Raw genomic sequence first — 18,229 nt, forward strand, 5'->3', positions numbered from 1 at the left:
TTAGTTGAATTTCTACCATTTATTATTGAAGTCTGTGTTTCTACTGTAGTTTTTCTACATTTCAACTGCATAATGAATTCTAAAGACACTCCTGTGAAACCCTTTGCTAAACGTATCTAGTATAGCAAAAGAACACCTTCATCTTTAATAGCAAAACATCAAACCACATCCATCATCTGTGTACTCACCGAGTCTCCTCCTCTTCAGGCTGGGAAGGCAGGTGTCCAGCACTTTGGCCTTCTGGGTGTGAGACGTTTGTGAGGAGGAGCAAGAGGTGAAACTGGAGGACTGAGTGTCTGATGAACACACAGCCGCACAGCTGTCTGCTGGAGCCTTCTTCTCAACCACAGGCCTCTTAAATGTATAATGCACAAACTGTGAGTATAAGCTGACAACCTGAACTGTAACCAAGTGTCTACACACCTTTACTGCACATGCAATGAATGAAAACCAGATAAACGATATGTTAGTAGACATTTATTATGAAAGTAATAAGGTTGACATGGTGTTAAAAAAACTCTTATCTTCACCTTTATTCCACAGAAACTCACAGAAAACACTTGACATCAAATTATATTTCAGCACAATGAACAGTGTCATAGCCATTAATGGAAACACTCCAGGTAATTATTCACTTTTTGTGTTTTAAATCAAAAAGTTTTCCATTTTTTCAGTGCTTAAAATAAAAAAACCTTCCCTCCAGATCAGAATCAGTACTATGAGCTGGTTCTTTAACAAAACTGAATAATGCAAGAATTTGCTGCATTGTATAAACCATGCAGGTGCGACAACTCACCATTTTTTGTGCAATCCTGAAGAACTGCGAGACATCACGGACCACGTTGCCAAAGCTGTCACAGAGGCGCACATACGACCTCACCCACGATGGAAGCTGAGCCCGGGCATCGGCACTTTTAAATCTGTGGGGAAAGTTTTCCTTTAGTTTAACAATCATTTTTTTTTATCATCAATAAATAATAAATAAGGTGACCGAAGCACTTAATTGAAGCTTGTGTGCTGCTGTGTGGTATAGTGGAGGATGTTCCCTCTGATGTGATGTTACTGAAGTAAACCAGCTCTGACCTCTGATCACACAAGAAGATCGCTCCATAGTCTTCCTTGTGACGAATCACTCTACCGATGGCCTGATTCACAGCTCTGAAAGCCTGCTGTTTGTACCAGTCTTGCCCTGATAAGTACTGTTTACACGCACAAAGACAGAGAGATCCAACTACCGTAATACGACAGAGCAACTTTTTAGTGTACATCAATAGTTAATTTTCTTTCACCTTGAGCCCTGGAGCTTTCTTTCGATTCATCTCATCCAAAAATTGCATTTTCAGGATGACTCGAGGGTCGTTCTTTGGAGGGAAAGGAAGGCCAGTGATGATAACACCCCGACCATAGGTGTCTGCAAAATCCAGACCCTCGCTCGCCTAGCACAAGAAGATATCATTACAGAACGGCTATTTGTGTAACCCTACACTAACATGAAAGAAAATCTGTCTATGCATCTTCTTAAATGTTTATCCAATTAGTCCCAGCATCACAGAACAGGAGGTAGCGTGCACCCTGGAAAAGCAATAAAACTGCTAACAAAGAGAGACAACCATTCACACTCACGAGCCATCATTACAAAAACATTGTGTAGTTATGCAGTGTGTCAACAAAAGAAAAAAAAACGATGTCACATCTTTGGCACCCTTGTCCTCTCGTGTCAACATGTCCTTTGAATATCATATACAGGTGTGGTCAGAGGTTTACTTGGTATAAAAGTCATGATTATTTGGGGCTTTTAATGATTTCTTCCAACTGCTTTATTCAGGGTGGAATGATGTTACAGCACTCATCTCTTATGACTTTCACAAAATTGAGTGCACAACTTTAAATTAATTGAGATTTTCTCTTATTCGCACTGGGTCAAAAGCATAAACTCAAATATTAACATACATCTGCTAAAATCTTTCATAAAGTCTTTTAACTTGATGAGGTCAAGGCCTATAAACTCATTAGTGATCATGATCCATTACAACTACAAGATTTGTCTGGATTGACCAATACTCAGAACAATATGAAAATCCAAGGAACTCAGTAATGAGCTAATAATGAGAACTGTAGATTTATGCCAATTGGAACATTTCTGAACTGCAAATTCCAAGATCATCAGTTCAAACTATTTAAGTAAATACAAGTTACTCAGATGTCTCACCACTTTATCAAGCTCTGGAAGGAGACTCAAACGGTCAGCCTCAGATTGAGAAAATAGGATATTCAACACCAACAGAATTTGCAGCTGCCCACACAGAGAAGGCAAATGATTTCTCGAGAAAAGTTTTTTGGACAAACAAGACAACGACTGTGTTGTTGTTGACAATGAGCAGGTAGTCTAAGGAGCTTGGAAAGAAAAGTGTCTGGACTTCTTTAAGTTGCTTGAAGACGTTTCACCTCTCAGCTGAGAAGCTTCTTCAGTTCTAGGGTCAAATGCTTTTCTTTCCAAGCTCCTTAGACTATGATAACCTGGATGACTTCACAGACCTTCACAGACAATGAAAACTGGACTGGACGAGTAAAAGTGAGGCCTTCAAACCTAAGAACACCGCGCCGACTATCAAGTATACAGAGGGATGATTTGCCTGTTGTACATTCATGCTCACGATGAGTGTACGTAAACTTCTGACTACAACTGCATACTCACTGTATACAGCTGAAGTTTTGAGGTGAAACATGATAACAGAAAACATTTTAGGACTTTTACAGACTTCATGGACAGCCTCCTCACCTTCCCTCGACACACAGCAAAGAAGGATCCTCCTTTGGATGCTGGATCATTGACTTTGCCGTAATAACCATCAATAACCTGGGAATAGACAGAGGCTAAAGTTTAATCAGATCTTTACTTTTTTTTTTTTTTTTACTATAAGCAACTTAGGAAATATTTTTAGATGTGAAAATGTGAATAGAGGGGTTTACAGCCAAGTGATTAGATACCTAAAAAAAACACTCACGTCATTAAAGGTGCCCTTCCCTTTAGGTTCAACAAACATAGGCTTTATGTTCTCAATGCGGTTTGCATGTCCGTTAGCCTGGTGATGACACACATGCAGGAAATGATTTACAGCAGCATCTTAGATTGTTATAAATGATCCATTTGACTGCGGAGTAACATAAACGTAACATAAATAAATTGGTTCATACAGGTTACAAGGCTTTTGACTTAATGATTAACTCTTTTGATATCTTTACATTCTATTTTTTAATATGCATTTCTTATGTATTTCTTGCACACTTCAGAAAGCAATTCTTAGCTTCTAATTAGTATAAGAAGAAGTATTTATGTAATTGAAATAATGATGAGAAAATAAAAAAATGTTAAAGCGATTTGGAAGTTTAAACTATGCTTAAATTCATGATGAAGTAAGGTCACAGAGAGAAACAGACAGGGAGGATGGTAAGGTGTAGTGATTAAATGCCAACAACAGTGACTGGATGCCACAATGGGTGTGAGCCCAGACATCCCCTCAGAAGATGTGACATCCAGGAAGAGAGGTGGGAGAAAGGATAACCAAGTATAATACTGTAGTGCAGAACAAATAAAGGGGTTTCCATCTGTCATCTAGAAGATGAGCAGTTAAAATAAAATAAAGTAAAATAAAAAAATTGGATCTCATAGTTCACAGTTGAAAGTTCCAGCAGAGACGCCAGAGGGATCAACTGCTGCCCAAACTATGGACTTACAATTTGGCTTAACATTCTTTGGTTCTTTCTCTCCTCAAACCCTCTCCTCTCAAAGATCAGAAGAGAATCAGCATTAGCTCCGAGTAGGTTAACTGAAAAAGTATAGTTCAAGTGATTTGATTATTCGGTTTTATGGTCGCGGAATTTGATCTCTGCTTTTTGCAGATGATGTGGTTCAGTTGGCTTCACCGGGTGATCGCCTCCAGCTTTCACTGGAATGGTTCGACTGAGAAGCGCTGGGAATGAGAATCAGCACCTCATTCCCAGCGCTTCTCACTCCCCAGGAGGAGGAGGAGTTTAAGTGTCTCTGGGTCTTGCTCACGAGTGATGGGAGAAGGGAGCGGGAGATCGACAGACGATTGGTGCTGCGGCTGCAGTGATGCGGACGCTGTACAGGTCCGTCGTGGTGAAGAGAGAGCTGAGTGTAAAAGCGAAGCTCTCAATTTACTGGTGGTCCCTACCCTCACCTACGGTGACAAGCTGTGGGTACTGACTGAAAGAACGAGATCGTGGAAATTGGCTTCCTCCGAAGGGTGGCTGGCCTCTCCCTTAGAGATAGGGTGAAGAGTTCAGCCATCCAGGAGGGGCTCAGAGTAGAGCCACTGCTCCTCCACATCGAAAGGAGCCAGCTGAGATGGTTTGCGCATCTTACAAGGATGCCTCCTGAGTGAGGTGTTCTGCACTGCAAGGCTACTCAGCCCTGGTTTTTCGGGTAGGCAGAGTAGACATCGGGAGGCTAAGAGGCAGTTGGAACTGGACGAGTCCCCTCATCAATTGGCTCCATCTAAGCTCTCTGCAATTTTTAATACTCGTAGGCTCAGAGACTGGACTATTTAAACAGAGAGACCTGATCCAGACTTCCTGTACTGGGGTCCTGGTTCCACAGGATGTGTGACACAATTGTCACACATCCCATTACCTCTTATTGGCTGCTGACAAGTCAACCAGTAGCAGAAGCATTGGCATAGTCGTCTCCATATTAAATTTCCAGTAAATTGATTTCTAATTTGCTAGAAAATACAAAATATAGTTCATGGGAAAAAAAACCCCATCAACATAAAAGTCACTAGAAAAGCTAAAAACGCCGCGCCCAAACTATTATTTCTTTCCTCAGGTGACTCTGCTGACTTTCCACTTACTTTCCAGAATTCCAATGTTTTTTCCATTAAAGGGAAGGAAGGGAAAAATACTAAGAGTCCGTGAGGAACCACACGGCTCAGGTTAGCTGAGGAGAGAACACAAGTTACAAATATATGTGAGTATAACTTACAAATATATATCACAATCAAAACAAAAGATTTCACACTCCATATACAATCCAACATGGTAGCACTTCCTATGATAGCTCAGCAGTAATGTGGTAATAACGAGACATTAAAAGCCAAAAATGTAATAATATGGAAATAGCAAATTACTACAACTTAATCACCGGAATAATATCTAAGCAGTTTTTATTTTTTACCTCGTATCAACATTGGTTATAGGCGAGTTGTGGTAACGGGCCAAAATTGGGTGTAATAACATAGAAAAACGTATGCCTATGAGGCAAAACCAATTAGTTACAGTAATATACTGGCAATATGATATATATCATATATGACATATACCTGCTAATAATAATCTTCCTATATCTGTGCATCTGAATATGTATATACTGGCCCCTCACATTAACCTTATAATAACAAAGCAATAGTAACTAATGGTTAAAAAGTAGGATACTCTGTATTATAATGCTGGATTTTAATCCTGCCTTGTGTTAACAACCTTACTCTTTGTTTAAAGGTAACAATGTAAATATTATTTAATGTGTCGTATTAGTACACCATTAAACAATCTGCACAATCTGTGTGTATACTTCCTATAATTAAAAAACAGAACAGAAGAAAAACATGTCTGTGTGTTAAATATAAATGTTATAATCATGTTATGGTTATTTTTTATTACATCACTGGCAAATAAATTTATGGACAGTCCTAAAACATTAATCCTGTTCATACAGATGTATTGTTGTCAGCAGTAGAGACATTTCGTCACTCTACCAGGTGACTGTCTCAGCTCAGGTTTCCCCAACCTTATAAACAGTACATTTGCATAATGACTGAAACCAGCAGCACTGAGGAACAATGAGCGGTCATGATTGTCTTGACCACTGATCAACAACCAACGACCAAATTAACACGAGCACCATCATTAAAATAGTGATAAAAACAATCGCACACTTGTCTTCAATACTTTTGGCAATATAGTGTAGAAATAGTAATATGTTATATGTCACAGCATCAGCCAGTATTAGTAGTATTATTAAGTCTAATCAATATATTGCTATTCTTATCAGTCATTAGTTTTGCTTCATAGGCACAGGTACAAGAGTACCTTCTGTTTCTACCTTATGACCCAGTTATTGCCAAGCTGTAGTAAAAAGTGCTACTCTTAAACACAATATCAAAAAGGTAATAAGCAATATGACATCACCATGAACAACAGAGCTAAAAGTTAACAATGTTGGTGATGTTAGCACAATCAAACGATTTCCATGCTGTATACTGTGATCTTACCAATGGTGTTGCCTAAAGACGCCATGTTTTCAGGAACAAACCTGCCACACAAATTTACAGTTTGAGTTTAGCACTCAAGTAACAACTTCAAAGTCAGAACCAGTAAAATATATATGAGGTAACATATAAAAAAGGAGCTCTTCCTTCCCACTCTCACCAACTGCTACTGCTAAGGGATTGTCTGTGTCATACAAATAAGGCAGATCAGGCAGCAGGACACCGGCCCTCGAGGCCTGGAGTTCCCCAGCCCTGTTTTAGAGCATCATTGTTTACTGAGCCACAACAGCTCTTATCTCCTAGTGACACATCCTCCATGAATTGAAAAGTGTATGGGTGCCTCTGAGGGACATCTCTCTAACACATTACACCCCCTGTTTTAGCCCTCTAAAGCCTAGCCTGTCGCTGATATCAGACAGGTTTTTCAACATCTGTAACTCCCATCTGTTCAATTGAAAGACTTCGTGGTTCCTGAAAGCAGCGATACAGTGATATTTGGGTCATAACGTTAAACCCAGGCACAGTGCTGCAGCAGTCCCAAAAGACTGGTTGGTTGAGAGAAGAGAGAGGGAGTGAGTGTGATGAAGCTCTACAGAAAACTGACATTTTATTGGGCATCTGGGTTCTTTTTTTTACCGTTTTGCTGTTTGTTGTTTTCTGTGTTGTTTGCTGAGATTTAGATGTGGTGCCCTGCCTGGGATTACCATAATGACCCTAATATAACTGAAAAAGGTGATACTTTCAGAAACTGCTGGAATTTTTTGATTGCCCCATTGTTTTAAGAGTTATGGTAATTTGATCTAAAAGTCTGACCTAAACCCTACAGGAGCGCTCCCACTGGTTTTAAGGGGTTAACAAATCAGGGTTTTTTTTATTTAAAACAAACAAACAAACAAACAAACAAACAAACAAACAAACAAACAAACAAACAAACAAACAAACAAACAAACAAAAACTGTCTAACGTCTTACAAATGAATCAGCACTATATTGAAAGGTTTTTCATAATAAGATAACAGTTTCCAGTTACAAAATTTCGATTTAACCAAGAGTTACTTAAACTCTTATCAACCAAACACGTTCTATGGAACAGGAAATAAGGTTGGATTTTTTTCCTAGGATTTTTCATACATCTCCCTGACCCGGTTCACTATAAGTGTTATGTATCTCTTTATTATGTATCCTGCTGCGACACTGATCTTTCCTTCTTGTGAATGTGGATCTAATAGCTCAATGCCACTGACAGCCTTTATTGTCGTTGTAGGACTCATCTTCCTGCAAGGACAACCTGTTGTCCAACCACAGACAGCAAGCTTGTTTCTGTTTTTCCTCAATTCCCATTTCTCTTGTACTCCCTTCATTTTTTGTGTGTATCCTGAAATATCTTAGCTACTCATGCGTTTCCAGAATGCTTGCTAGCTTCCAGGTATCCCTCTTGTATATCCTAACCATAAATCTGGTAGTTGGGTTTTTTTATTATTATTATTATTATTATAGTAGTGTTTCCTTGCTAGCATTCTAGAATTACAACAAAAGGATCTCCTTTGTCCTGGTGTGACTGCCTTAGCAGCTTCTTTTTTTGTTTGCATTGTCACCTTGTCCATTGGACTGGTTGTGACCAAGGCTTGAACTTACAAACACTTTGATTCCCTCAAAAGCTTTAAACTCATCACTGGTGTTCTGATATACTGAACACTGTAGTGTTCTGTCAGGACAAGAAAGCCAAAGTGGTGCTTTCTTCATCAAATCTAAAAATAAACATAAATTAAAACGTACCAAAGTATGTGAAAAATTAATAATGTTAATAATGTTAATAATGCCTTTAATACATTAGTAAGGAAAGCTGTAACTATGATGGAGAAAAGAGACAGCAGTTCTGACCATGTCTGGTTTAATGTAAAAGGCAAGTTGAACAGGTGAAGGCTCAGCAGCACTTTCAGATTTGCATCTATGAGAATGTCTGAATAAGTAATAAGTTTAACCTGCTGTTCTGTTTTCTTGCTAATTTTTATTTTGATCATGTATATGTATATACAAAAGTTCATTTAGCAAAGATTCAGTTAGATATCAAAAAGAAGTTGAAGAAATGCAAACTTATTTAATCCCACCACTTAATTAAGGTGAAACCAGTGAACAGTAGAAGTAATGTCCAGTCTAATACCTGCGTTGCCTTGTTTAGTATTGCAATACTTATTGATACTTTGGAATGAATATATCTTATGTGAGCTCTCCAGTTAAGTCTTTGATCTATTATTACCCCAAGAAATCCATTTTCATTGACTCTTTCAATATCAACAGCATTTATTTGAAGCTTAACATTTGTAGTTAAACTGCTATTTCCAAATAACATATTTTTAGTTTTATTCAAATTTAATGACAATTTGTTTTTATCAAGCCAAAGCTTCGATTTAATTATTTCATTAGTTATCTCATCGAATAAATGCTGCAGTTGCAAGTTAGTCTGGATCCATGTACTTAAATGGTCTCAGTTCCAATTGATCATATTCTGCAATTGTCTGACTGATGCAACTGTTTTTTTTTTTTCCAGATGTAGCCGAGTTGTTTATTTCAGTGTGTTTCAGTGAGTGTGTTTTCATTTTTGGTAATATAGTAGAAACAAAGTAGATAATCTGGAATCTCATGTCTTGTGAACACTGATTTTATTGCTACTATGACTCTTCCACTTTATGTGCTTAGCTTAATAATCTCTGAATAGCTCTATATAAGAATCAGCTTATTTACAGTTTACCTCTAATGCACAACAGTTTGATTGTTGGAGTGTTCATTATAATATCAAGTGCCTTAAGAAGACAGTTTTCCTGAACTAGTGTTATATAAAAGTGAGTTGAAGTCTTACACACACACAGCAGGATTTTACTTGACTTTCTAATAAATCAAAAGATGAGAAAAAATATGGTTTGACAACTTTTCCCCAGAGGTCAGAGACTACCATGAGCTAAATGAGTTTTGCCATGCACCTTCATTTGTATTTAGGCACATGGCAAAACTTGACCGACCTGTTAGAAAGTAATCATACGCTAAAAAAGAATACCGACCTCCGATCAAACGCTGAACTTAGGTGCGCTCCATCAGGCCCTTGTGCAATGATGCTCACAAAGATCTGGTCCCGCTCAATCACATGGTTGTTCTCCAGACGTACTGGGAATTCTCTGTAACAGCAGGAGCAGAAACTCACTGGCATATAGAGATGTATTACAGTAAACATATTTGGCCCAGATACATGCATAACACTGTTTCATTAGGGGCTGCACTGACAATCAAGTGAATACACTAAAGTTACGAGTTATTAAATCCACCTACGGTGTCAATTTAAAAGTCATACACCAGCCGCTTCATGATTTATCACATTCACAAACCTGTGTGTCCACACCACCCACCTGCCAGGTTGGGGGACAATCACACCCTTAAGGGGTAAAAACTGCCTGAAACCTCTGAACAGTTAATGCAATCGTTTGGACCAGGGCTGCCCAATCCCAGTCCTCAAGAGCTACTATCCTGCAGCTTTTAGATGCATCCCTACTCCAACACAGCTGAATCAAATGGTTTGATTACCTCTTCAGCATGCCATCATGTTTGGCAAAGGCCTGATAACAAGCCATTCATTTGATTCGGGTGTGTGGGAACAAGGATGCATCTAAAAGCTGCAGGATGGTAGCCCTCGAGGACCGGGATTGGGCACCCCTGGTTTGGACAGTCTGACTGTTTAATTTAAAATCCAGGTGTGGTTACAACATTTTCAAAACACATTAACTTTCCAAAAACCTATATGTTACATGTTTTAGATGTAATTCATCAGCAGGTGCTATGCTGCCTTTGGATGCTAACAAGTAAACACAGGTCTGTCTAATGTCAGAGTCATTCTTAATTATTGACAGATAAATGCAACATAATGTATCAGCATTCCTGGTTTATCCATGTTAAAGACCACTTTTTATGCTGATACTTCTGGCTTTAAAACGAATCATTAACTTTCATGGTGAGTTACAAAAATCACCAAAGATTTACATTTTAAGAACAGTTCACTCTGGACAGTGTTCAGCCTAAACAGGTATAAAGGCCATTGTGTTTTTGTTTTATTTTAATGAGCTGCTACTCAGGTGGGAAAAATTTAACTGTGCAGTCAGAGTGACAGCTAACTTACATTCTCATCTCAGATGTGAAAGACGACAGGGGAGAGAGGGTACCACTGGTCAGAATGATGCAGCGAACGCCTTGATTCACCAGATCTTGCATACTGAAGCCCGGAGAGAAGCACCAGTAACTCAGAATATTGCCTGCAATATGCAGAGAAACAAATCACATTTACTTACAGTACAAATAGTTCATACACTCATAACAGGGTTCACATTCTGACCTAAATGTAAAAAGAAAATATCATGATATTACATTCAGTTCATGTGACTCCATGTAACCCACCAACGCATCACGCTGTGCATCGTTACCTTGTTTTTTTGATGAAGATGAAGCCCACACGTCAACACTCTGTTTCTTTTTGTGAACGCTGGTGTCCTGATGGATATGAACCTGAGCCAAACACATGACACAAGCTCATCATTAGTCATTTCATTTCAAGAAAAAAAAAAAAAAGAAGAAAAAAAGAAATTAAACATTTAAGATGCCGAAACAATGGTTACAGTTTCAGTTACTTCTCCATCAAGTGTGGCAAAGATATGTTAGCTGGTTCCAATATGAACACAACTGTACAAAAACACACCTTAAAATGAGCCGTGTTGGTCTCCATCTGGTGCTGTCTGTCCTTTTCTGACGGTTCACCACAAAATACCAGCTGAAAACACCAGAACAGAGGGGATCGCTCAAACACGCCACGAGGTGATTAAATAATTACTCTTTATGCAATAAATAGTAATAAAGTCTATCATTTTGTTGAATGATCTCAATCACACAAATATTATGGGACCAATCCAAAAACCCAAACAAAGAAGCAGTTTGACAGCTTAATATCCATACAAAGTGTACCTGTATGATATCAGACAGCTTCTGGAGTCCACTTGTATTGAGGAATATTCCGGGCTCTGGTGAGAAACATGCATCAAACAGGTCACTTGTTACTTAGTAGCACTAAGATGATCTGTATAATACACCCAGCAAATGTTACAGATGATAAATGAAGTGATAATGTGTCCTACGTCCTGCCAGGTATCCACTGATCTGCTCCAGAGCTTCATAGACTGCCGTCTTGTTGCTGTAGGTCAGATGAGCTCTTTCTAACACCTCATAGATGAAACTAAGACACAACAGAGAGACATGCAGTGCAGGTTTATTATAACAGTTAACATTCAGAATCATTCTCTGACCACCTAAGGAAGAACCCCACTAGGGTTTATGTCACGGTAGTCTAAGGACTACCCACACAGTCTCTGACCACTTTCTTCTTCTTGTTTTATTTTAAATACATGACTCCAACCACAGATTTGTCACAGTGTCACCACACTACCCTAAAATACTTTGGGAACATTTGTGTCAGTTTCCTGCAATAAAGTATGACAATATAAGTAAAACTGATCTCAGACTCAGAGCTTGTTGTTGTTCTGCTGTGTGTCCATTTTAACAGCGGTTAAATTGACTAAGGTACATTTTTTTAAAAATGTTTTTTGTATGCAGTTAACACTGATTCACACAAAACATTATAGACAATTATTTCAAATATGGATGTAAAAGAAAAGCATTTTTCATGCTGCTAAAAATCAAATGTGATATCTCAGTTTTTCCTTCTGCACAACAATGTTGTACATTGTGTATATAACATGTAGGATGTCACCAATGTTCAATTTGTCTTAATCACTCCATAAATTCCACTTATAATCCAATAGATATGATCATTATATATAAGAACCAATGTATCTATAATAATAGTTATAATCAGGTGTTTTTCTTGAGGCCACATTGTTTTAGCCTTTTTTTAAAAGACTAATTTTGGCATTTTTCTTTTGTTTGATACATGCAGTACATAGGAGGCGGAGCCGAGTGAGGCAGGGGTCAAAGCGTGAACTCGTACGTGTCACTTATGATTTCTGATTGAGTTTGCATATAACCTTTGGGTTAGAGAGGAAATGCACGTGCTAAATGTCAGGAAGTTCTCAGGGCATTCCCATGAATGAAAATTGGATGTAGACAGCCTTTAAACATAACAGACATCATACGAAGCACAAACGCACAAATCTATGCATAAAACACACACGAGCGATACGACACACCAACCTGTGACGTGTGTTTTTTTACCTGAACCATACTCTATGGAACAGAACCGACTCAGACGTGTGTGGAAATAAATGTCGACAGTCTGTTTTGGAAAAATGACGAATTGACGCCTTTAAAATAAAATTTACTCTCATCCTGGTCAGATGTCATCACTTAAAGTCTTGTTTCTTGCCCTCATCCTACTGATGTTTTACACTGACTGCACTTCAAGTCTGGCTTTGTTGCCTTAGAAGCTTTCTCTCTTACATTGTCTGCTTTTTCCACATGACCTTAACGGCATTCAGGGAACCAACAAAATAAACATGAACAGATACATGTTCTTATCTGTTCTGTAAGGATGTGTGTATCTTAGTGAAGCTAAAACGCAAACATTTTAATGCCATCATATTTCAAACCTGCATTGTTGAAGGTGGAAAAGCTTTGACAATATTTATTATTTTCTTGGACAAGCTCTCATCAAGTGTGCTTTGAGATTTATTTATTCATTTTCATATGTTTGGAATAACTGTATAATCAGTTTATTAATGGGCAACCCATACGCTCTTATTTTGAAAGCCTGCTCAGCACTGCTGTCACCTACATTCCAGGTTTAGTAATGCCTTTATCACTTGGAACATCATAGGAATCAATGGCAGCTTCCAGATCCAGTAGTATCTCTGTTAAAGCAAAAAACAAGTTTAGAAAAAGACCTCCAATCACCAACCAACAGGACGACCGACTCCACAATACTTACGTTTGATTTTAGCGATGGTGGACAAATCTAACTTTAAACCTGAAACAAAACAAAAGACAAAATATCAAAAGACCTGCAGCTGACAACCTTTTACTTGCTTTACTAAAGAATAAACTAAAATTACTAGTAATAATGAAACTAAGGCCAAGGCAAAACTAAGGCTAGTAAAGTAGAAGTAAATCCAAACTTTTAAAGTATACAAGTAGCCCAAAGTACCATGACATTCATAAACAACTATACACTCTAAGTATTAGATGGAAAACTCTGTTAGGAACATGTGTATAAGCGAAGGTTTTCTTACCAGAGCTGAGGGATTCCACGTTGACGTCTTCACTCACAGAGTCTTTGTGGCTGATTTCTTTAGCCTGCTCCACAAGCAGCCTGTCCACAGCATTGATGGCCGAGGCTACATCATAGGGAGTCAGATCAAACGAGGTTGATTCTTCACATGTCTTCTCCTGCAAACAAAAAAGACATCAGATCAGGTGGGATAGTATCAACAAAAGTAATTATCAGCATAATTCAAATAACAAATATTCATTTTAAACATTATTATAAGTCTGTGCAACCAATGTTTTTGTAAATAGTAACTTTATTTATATAGAACCTCTAAACCCGGTGAATGAAATGAAAATGGTGTGTAGTTACTACATGTCAAAGAATGATAGTACAGGTAATGTAAATGTAGAGTTTGTCTGAGAATGTTGTGTCCACAAAAACATAGATTTTAGTGGAGCAAACTGGCATTAGACCATCACAACCAACGAGTCCTTTGTCTCAAGTTACATTTGTTGCATTAAGCTGAATGAGATTTTGTCAGGAAAAGTGGCCATCGTGTAATAAATAGATGAAAATAACAGGATGAGCATGTTCCAGAACAGTGTTCACATTAATAATCATAACAAATTAGCTTTAATCAAGAATGACATATGCTTAGATTGTTGCTTTGCAAAAATCCCAAATATGTTGTTTAGCTCTCTACCACTGAAATGATTGACCAAAAAAATATTATAACATTGGCAGGCACCAGTGCTACACCTCAGCATCAGGGTAAGTAGGATTTTCAGAAAGCGTGACCTCTGACCTTGACCCTGAGTTCATGGTCACATATTTATCACATTCTTCAATGATGAATCATGCCTTAAATATGCAGCACCTTGCATTGTGCATTAACTGTAAATTTAAATGTAATAAGAAAATGTCTCGAGCTTCACATGTGTCGAAACAGATTAGCCAATTACTAGAGTTTGCTGCTCAGAGGATGTGTCACCAAGTTGGGAAAAACAACTAGAGACATAGACAGGTGTGGTGGTGTACCGGGGCCTCGGTTTAGGACTACGCTTCCTGCTGACTGTCACCCAGCTGTCCCGTTTTCCCGGCTGCTTGGGACAATATGCTGGGTGAAAGCTAACGGTGGCTATGCTAGCTTTGGCTGCACCTGCTACATGGGCCTGGCTAGATACAGGTGAACCCGGGACTCCAGAGCTGTAAACAGGCTACATTTATTACAAGTATCGTTATTACTAAAGAGGGCCGAGGAGTAACTAAAGCTCTGACATACTGAGCAGGAATGTGGAGGAGGGACAGGTGAAGAGGCCGTGCTGCTAGAGAGTCGGCTACAATCGAAGTGAGCAAATTCCTAAAGATACAGTGAATGAATACTGTGAGTATAATTAGTGGGTGAATCAAAAGAGAGTGTGCTTTGGTGACAGAATGTGAAGATTACACTGTGAAATCTCCAAGTTATATACATGGCATGATGATACAGGAGAATATATGCTTTGACAGGTTTTTCAGGTCATAGAAGAAAATACTTGTTCATTTGCAAAATACTCGAGATCTACTGCGATCTATAAATTATAATGCACAGTAATGACATGGGATGTAGTAAAAATCATACATTTTCTGAAGATATTAGTTCAATATCTGGTTTTCAAAGGAAACATTGGTTTTAATATGTCCTCATGGTTTGAGTAGACCAGCCCCTCTGATTTCAAATTAGGCCCGATGTGGCCTGCAAGTTAACATGAATTTGAAACCCTCTAGTGTAGACCATCCCCGTTTAGTAGTGGGTCACTTGTGGTCTTTGAAGCTTTTATATACAACAATGCCAATTTTTAGTGAATATATTTAACAGGGGAAACCAGATATAACCTTACCACATTGTGAGCTTCGTCAAAGATAACCACCGCTCCATTCAGGTCGATATTGTGTGCCTTGCGGCTCTGTGGAATGAGAGAGGGAGGGAGAGGCAGTTGAATATTAGCATTCATAGAGATTAGAAATGACAGTGCCAATCACAACACTAAAGTCTCTGTTGATGCTCATTTATGGTCACATATGTCAGCCTCAGATGTAATGTGTATGACAGAGCTTACCTTTGGATCTAGCAAGTAGTTGTATGGCATAAAAATGACATCTGCTTGTTGTTTCAGTGAACGGGAGAGGTAGTAAGGACAGACTCTGTGGAAAAATTTGCAAATGCGAAATCAAATACGTGAACTTTACAGAAAAACTGACTCATTCTGATAGCTGTTTAAAGAGATAACATAGTACAAAAGGTATAGTTTCCATCCACTAGCCTGTGACCACGTAGCCCAGCAGTTACTGAGTTTCAGTGGTTCTTGGACGAGTTGCTGCACTGTTAGGGGAGGTGGTTGTTAAGACTTTTAAGATTTATTGCTCAGATGACTGTTGCATTTTGACTCAGAATTTGAAGGGTTAAAAAGACATTAAAATGAAAAAAAAAACATCATGCTTCTGGTACTGTTTCTTGGTAGTGAAGTTTCAGGACAACTACTGAAAGAAAGTCAAAAAGCATCCTTCAAATGATAATGGCTCATTTGTGATAAGGCCCTTTCATTCATTTCAAATCTGCTCCAGTTGTTACTTTAGCCCTTCTCCATTTTCTATTTTAGCACTTTTCTATTTTCTTGTGCTCCTACCTGATGTTGCTGTCCCCTCTATCACAGCTGCGGTTTTCTGTTACTTGAAAGACCCACAGGACACAGGCCCAATTTTTCTCAACCACCTTTGGTGTTGTCTCCCATCAGGACCTGGGGACTTCTAGTACACATGCAGCACAGATGTTCCTGTATCCCACTCACTTGATCGTCCTTCTCAGTGTAGCCTGCCCTAGTTTGCATCTTACATCCCGCTACTATGCGCTGGATAGTCTCCGGGGAACCTTTGCACAGTCTGCAACTTGGGTCCTGTCCGTTAAGGACTCTGCTGTCCTTTAACCTGGCCTTTTCTAGCTAACATGTTGATATGTTGATGGTACGTCCACTGCAGGGATTGTCCATGATGGTTCCTGATCATGTCTTTGGCATACTTGGAGCAGCTCACCTCGGGTGGCCCATCTTGCTGATGAATTCATGGATGCTCAGTGTTTCATCCTGCATTGTAACTTCGCCTCTTTCTGTTGCCTGTGGTGCTGGGCGTCTGATGGAGATCTCTATACATCGTGAGGAGTTTTCATGTCCTGATATCAGTGGCCCACATATCCTCTAGTGGCCAATTTATTATTTCATAAATCATATTTATTATTTATTATTATTTCACACTCAGGCACTTGTAGATTGTTGATTTGACCACTCCTATTTTAGAGTAATTTGGGTTTTTCAGCATAATAATGTTCTCCTTCACTTTGATATGACTTTGGACCTCATAATGAAAGTTCTGCTGAACTGCTACAAAATGCAAATTCAGCACTTGGAATCAACTCTAGATCTGTTATCTGATTAATATGTGATGGAATGAGAGAACAGTCCTCACCTGGCCATGAAACTGTCTATCAGTCAGTCATCCGACTACTTTAAACTGCTAAAAATAGAGGACGATGCATTAAAAATGGCTGCAATTCTGAAACAATTAAGACTTAATGTCTGTTAAACCCCACTCACTTTGCAAGTGTACACTTAAATCACATTTTTATTGTTGACTGTGAGAATCTACTGTATGGCACATTTAATAACTGTCTAAATGCTTATGAAGCTAACTGTACACTTCAGTTTTCCCCCCAACCACTCACGAGTATTTTGTAACTAAACAAGAGTATCGAAAAAAATTTTGTGTGTTGTTTTTTTTTTAATATTTTTAATAAATCTGCAATTTTCCTAATTTGCAGAGGTGATGCTACAGTGGACCCTTTGGAAGTCTAGTTCTTGCTGCATGTTTAATATCCCCACTTTAAGTGGATAAGCAGACTCACCCACTCTAATGAAATGCCCATATTTGGTCACATATTTATTGGATCACTTCACTGTTCTGATCAAGACTTCAGCTTTCTAAATTGTGACCATCTGTAGATTACTGACAGATGGATCACAATGGAGGTTTCACACTGGAGAGAGTGCAGTCACAAAGCGCTGTACACAAAAGTTAAAATAAACATACCAATATAGACAATACAAAAGGTTACATGTAAATAAAAATGTATTTTTAAAAAGAATGTTGATCAACAGCAGGCTTGTTTAAACAGAAAAGTTTTTAACTACTTTTTAAATGATTCCACAGATTGAATCAGAAGCAGAAAAATCAAATATTAAGACATTAGTTTGGTGTCACACAGAGACACCCAGCCGCCAATGTTACCAATGATTATTTCTTACCAAAGAAAGAAAGTGCAGTACAGAGACTGAAACAGACAACTACAAAAAAATGAACACATGAACTACAAACCTCTGTTTGGTGCCAAATTGGACCAAATCTTCCACATCGAGGATAGAATTAACCAAATCTCTGTCAGTGCTCTTATCTAGAAGAAGAAGAAAAATCAAGCTTGAGATCTGGTATTTATAGGATACTAAATCACTGAAACATGTGATTAAAACCAGGGCCATCACAGGTGACCCCTTGCATCCCACCCACCACCTGTTTGACCCATTGCCCTCCAGACGATGCCTCAGGTCAGGCAGGTCCTAAACCTTCAGACTCAAACAGATTTTTTCCTAGAAGGACTATAATAA

At 38.6% G+C, this 18,229-nt stretch overlaps 1 protein-coding gene across 2 annotated transcripts in view; it reads right to left on the bottom strand.

Annotated features, from left to right (window-relative positions):
- Positions 1 to 18,229, bottom strand: part of LOC308406645 (regulator of telomere elongation helicase 1-like) — a 43,421-nt gene that overhangs the window by 5,125 nt on the left and 20,067 nt on the right. For both annotated transcript variants that reach the window (XM_080897761.1, XM_080897760.1), the window contains exons 6-25: positions 17,943 to 18,018; positions 15,638 to 15,722; positions 15,419 to 15,484; positions 13,561 to 13,717; positions 13,260 to 13,298; positions 13,107 to 13,182; positions 11,455 to 11,552; positions 11,285 to 11,340; positions 11,022 to 11,093; positions 10,750 to 10,831; positions 10,449 to 10,581; positions 9,343 to 9,456; positions 6,291 to 6,331; positions 4,875 to 4,960; positions 3,006 to 3,083; positions 2,780 to 2,857; positions 1,290 to 1,436; positions 1,084 to 1,199; positions 797 to 920; positions 189 to 354 (exon numbers count right to left, since the gene is read on the bottom strand). In XM_080897761.1, the coding sequence (XP_080753887.1) occupies positions 189 to 354; positions 797 to 920; positions 1,084 to 1,199; positions 1,290 to 1,436; positions 2,780 to 2,857; positions 3,006 to 3,083; positions 4,875 to 4,960; positions 6,291 to 6,331; positions 9,343 to 9,456; positions 10,449 to 10,581; positions 10,750 to 10,831; positions 11,022 to 11,093; positions 11,285 to 11,340; positions 11,455 to 11,552; positions 13,107 to 13,182; positions 13,260 to 13,298; positions 13,561 to 13,717; positions 15,419 to 15,484; positions 15,638 to 15,722; positions 17,943 to 18,018 (1,890 nt within the window). The remainder of the gene's footprint in view (positions 1 to 188; positions 355 to 796; positions 921 to 1,083; positions 1,200 to 1,289; positions 1,437 to 2,779; positions 2,858 to 3,005; positions 3,084 to 4,874; positions 4,961 to 6,290; positions 6,332 to 9,342; positions 9,457 to 10,448; positions 10,582 to 10,749; positions 10,832 to 11,021; positions 11,094 to 11,284; positions 11,341 to 11,454; positions 11,553 to 13,106; positions 13,183 to 13,259; positions 13,299 to 13,560; positions 13,718 to 15,418; positions 15,485 to 15,637; positions 15,723 to 17,942; positions 18,019 to 18,229) is intronic.

The sequence above is a fragment of the Rhamphochromis sp. 'chilingali' genome, assembly GCF_963969265.1.
Source record: "Rhamphochromis sp. 'chilingali' genome assembly, chromosome: 12".
Taxonomy (NCBI): domain Eukaryota; kingdom Metazoa; phylum Chordata; class Actinopteri; order Cichliformes; family Cichlidae; genus Rhamphochromis; species Rhamphochromis sp. 'chilingali'.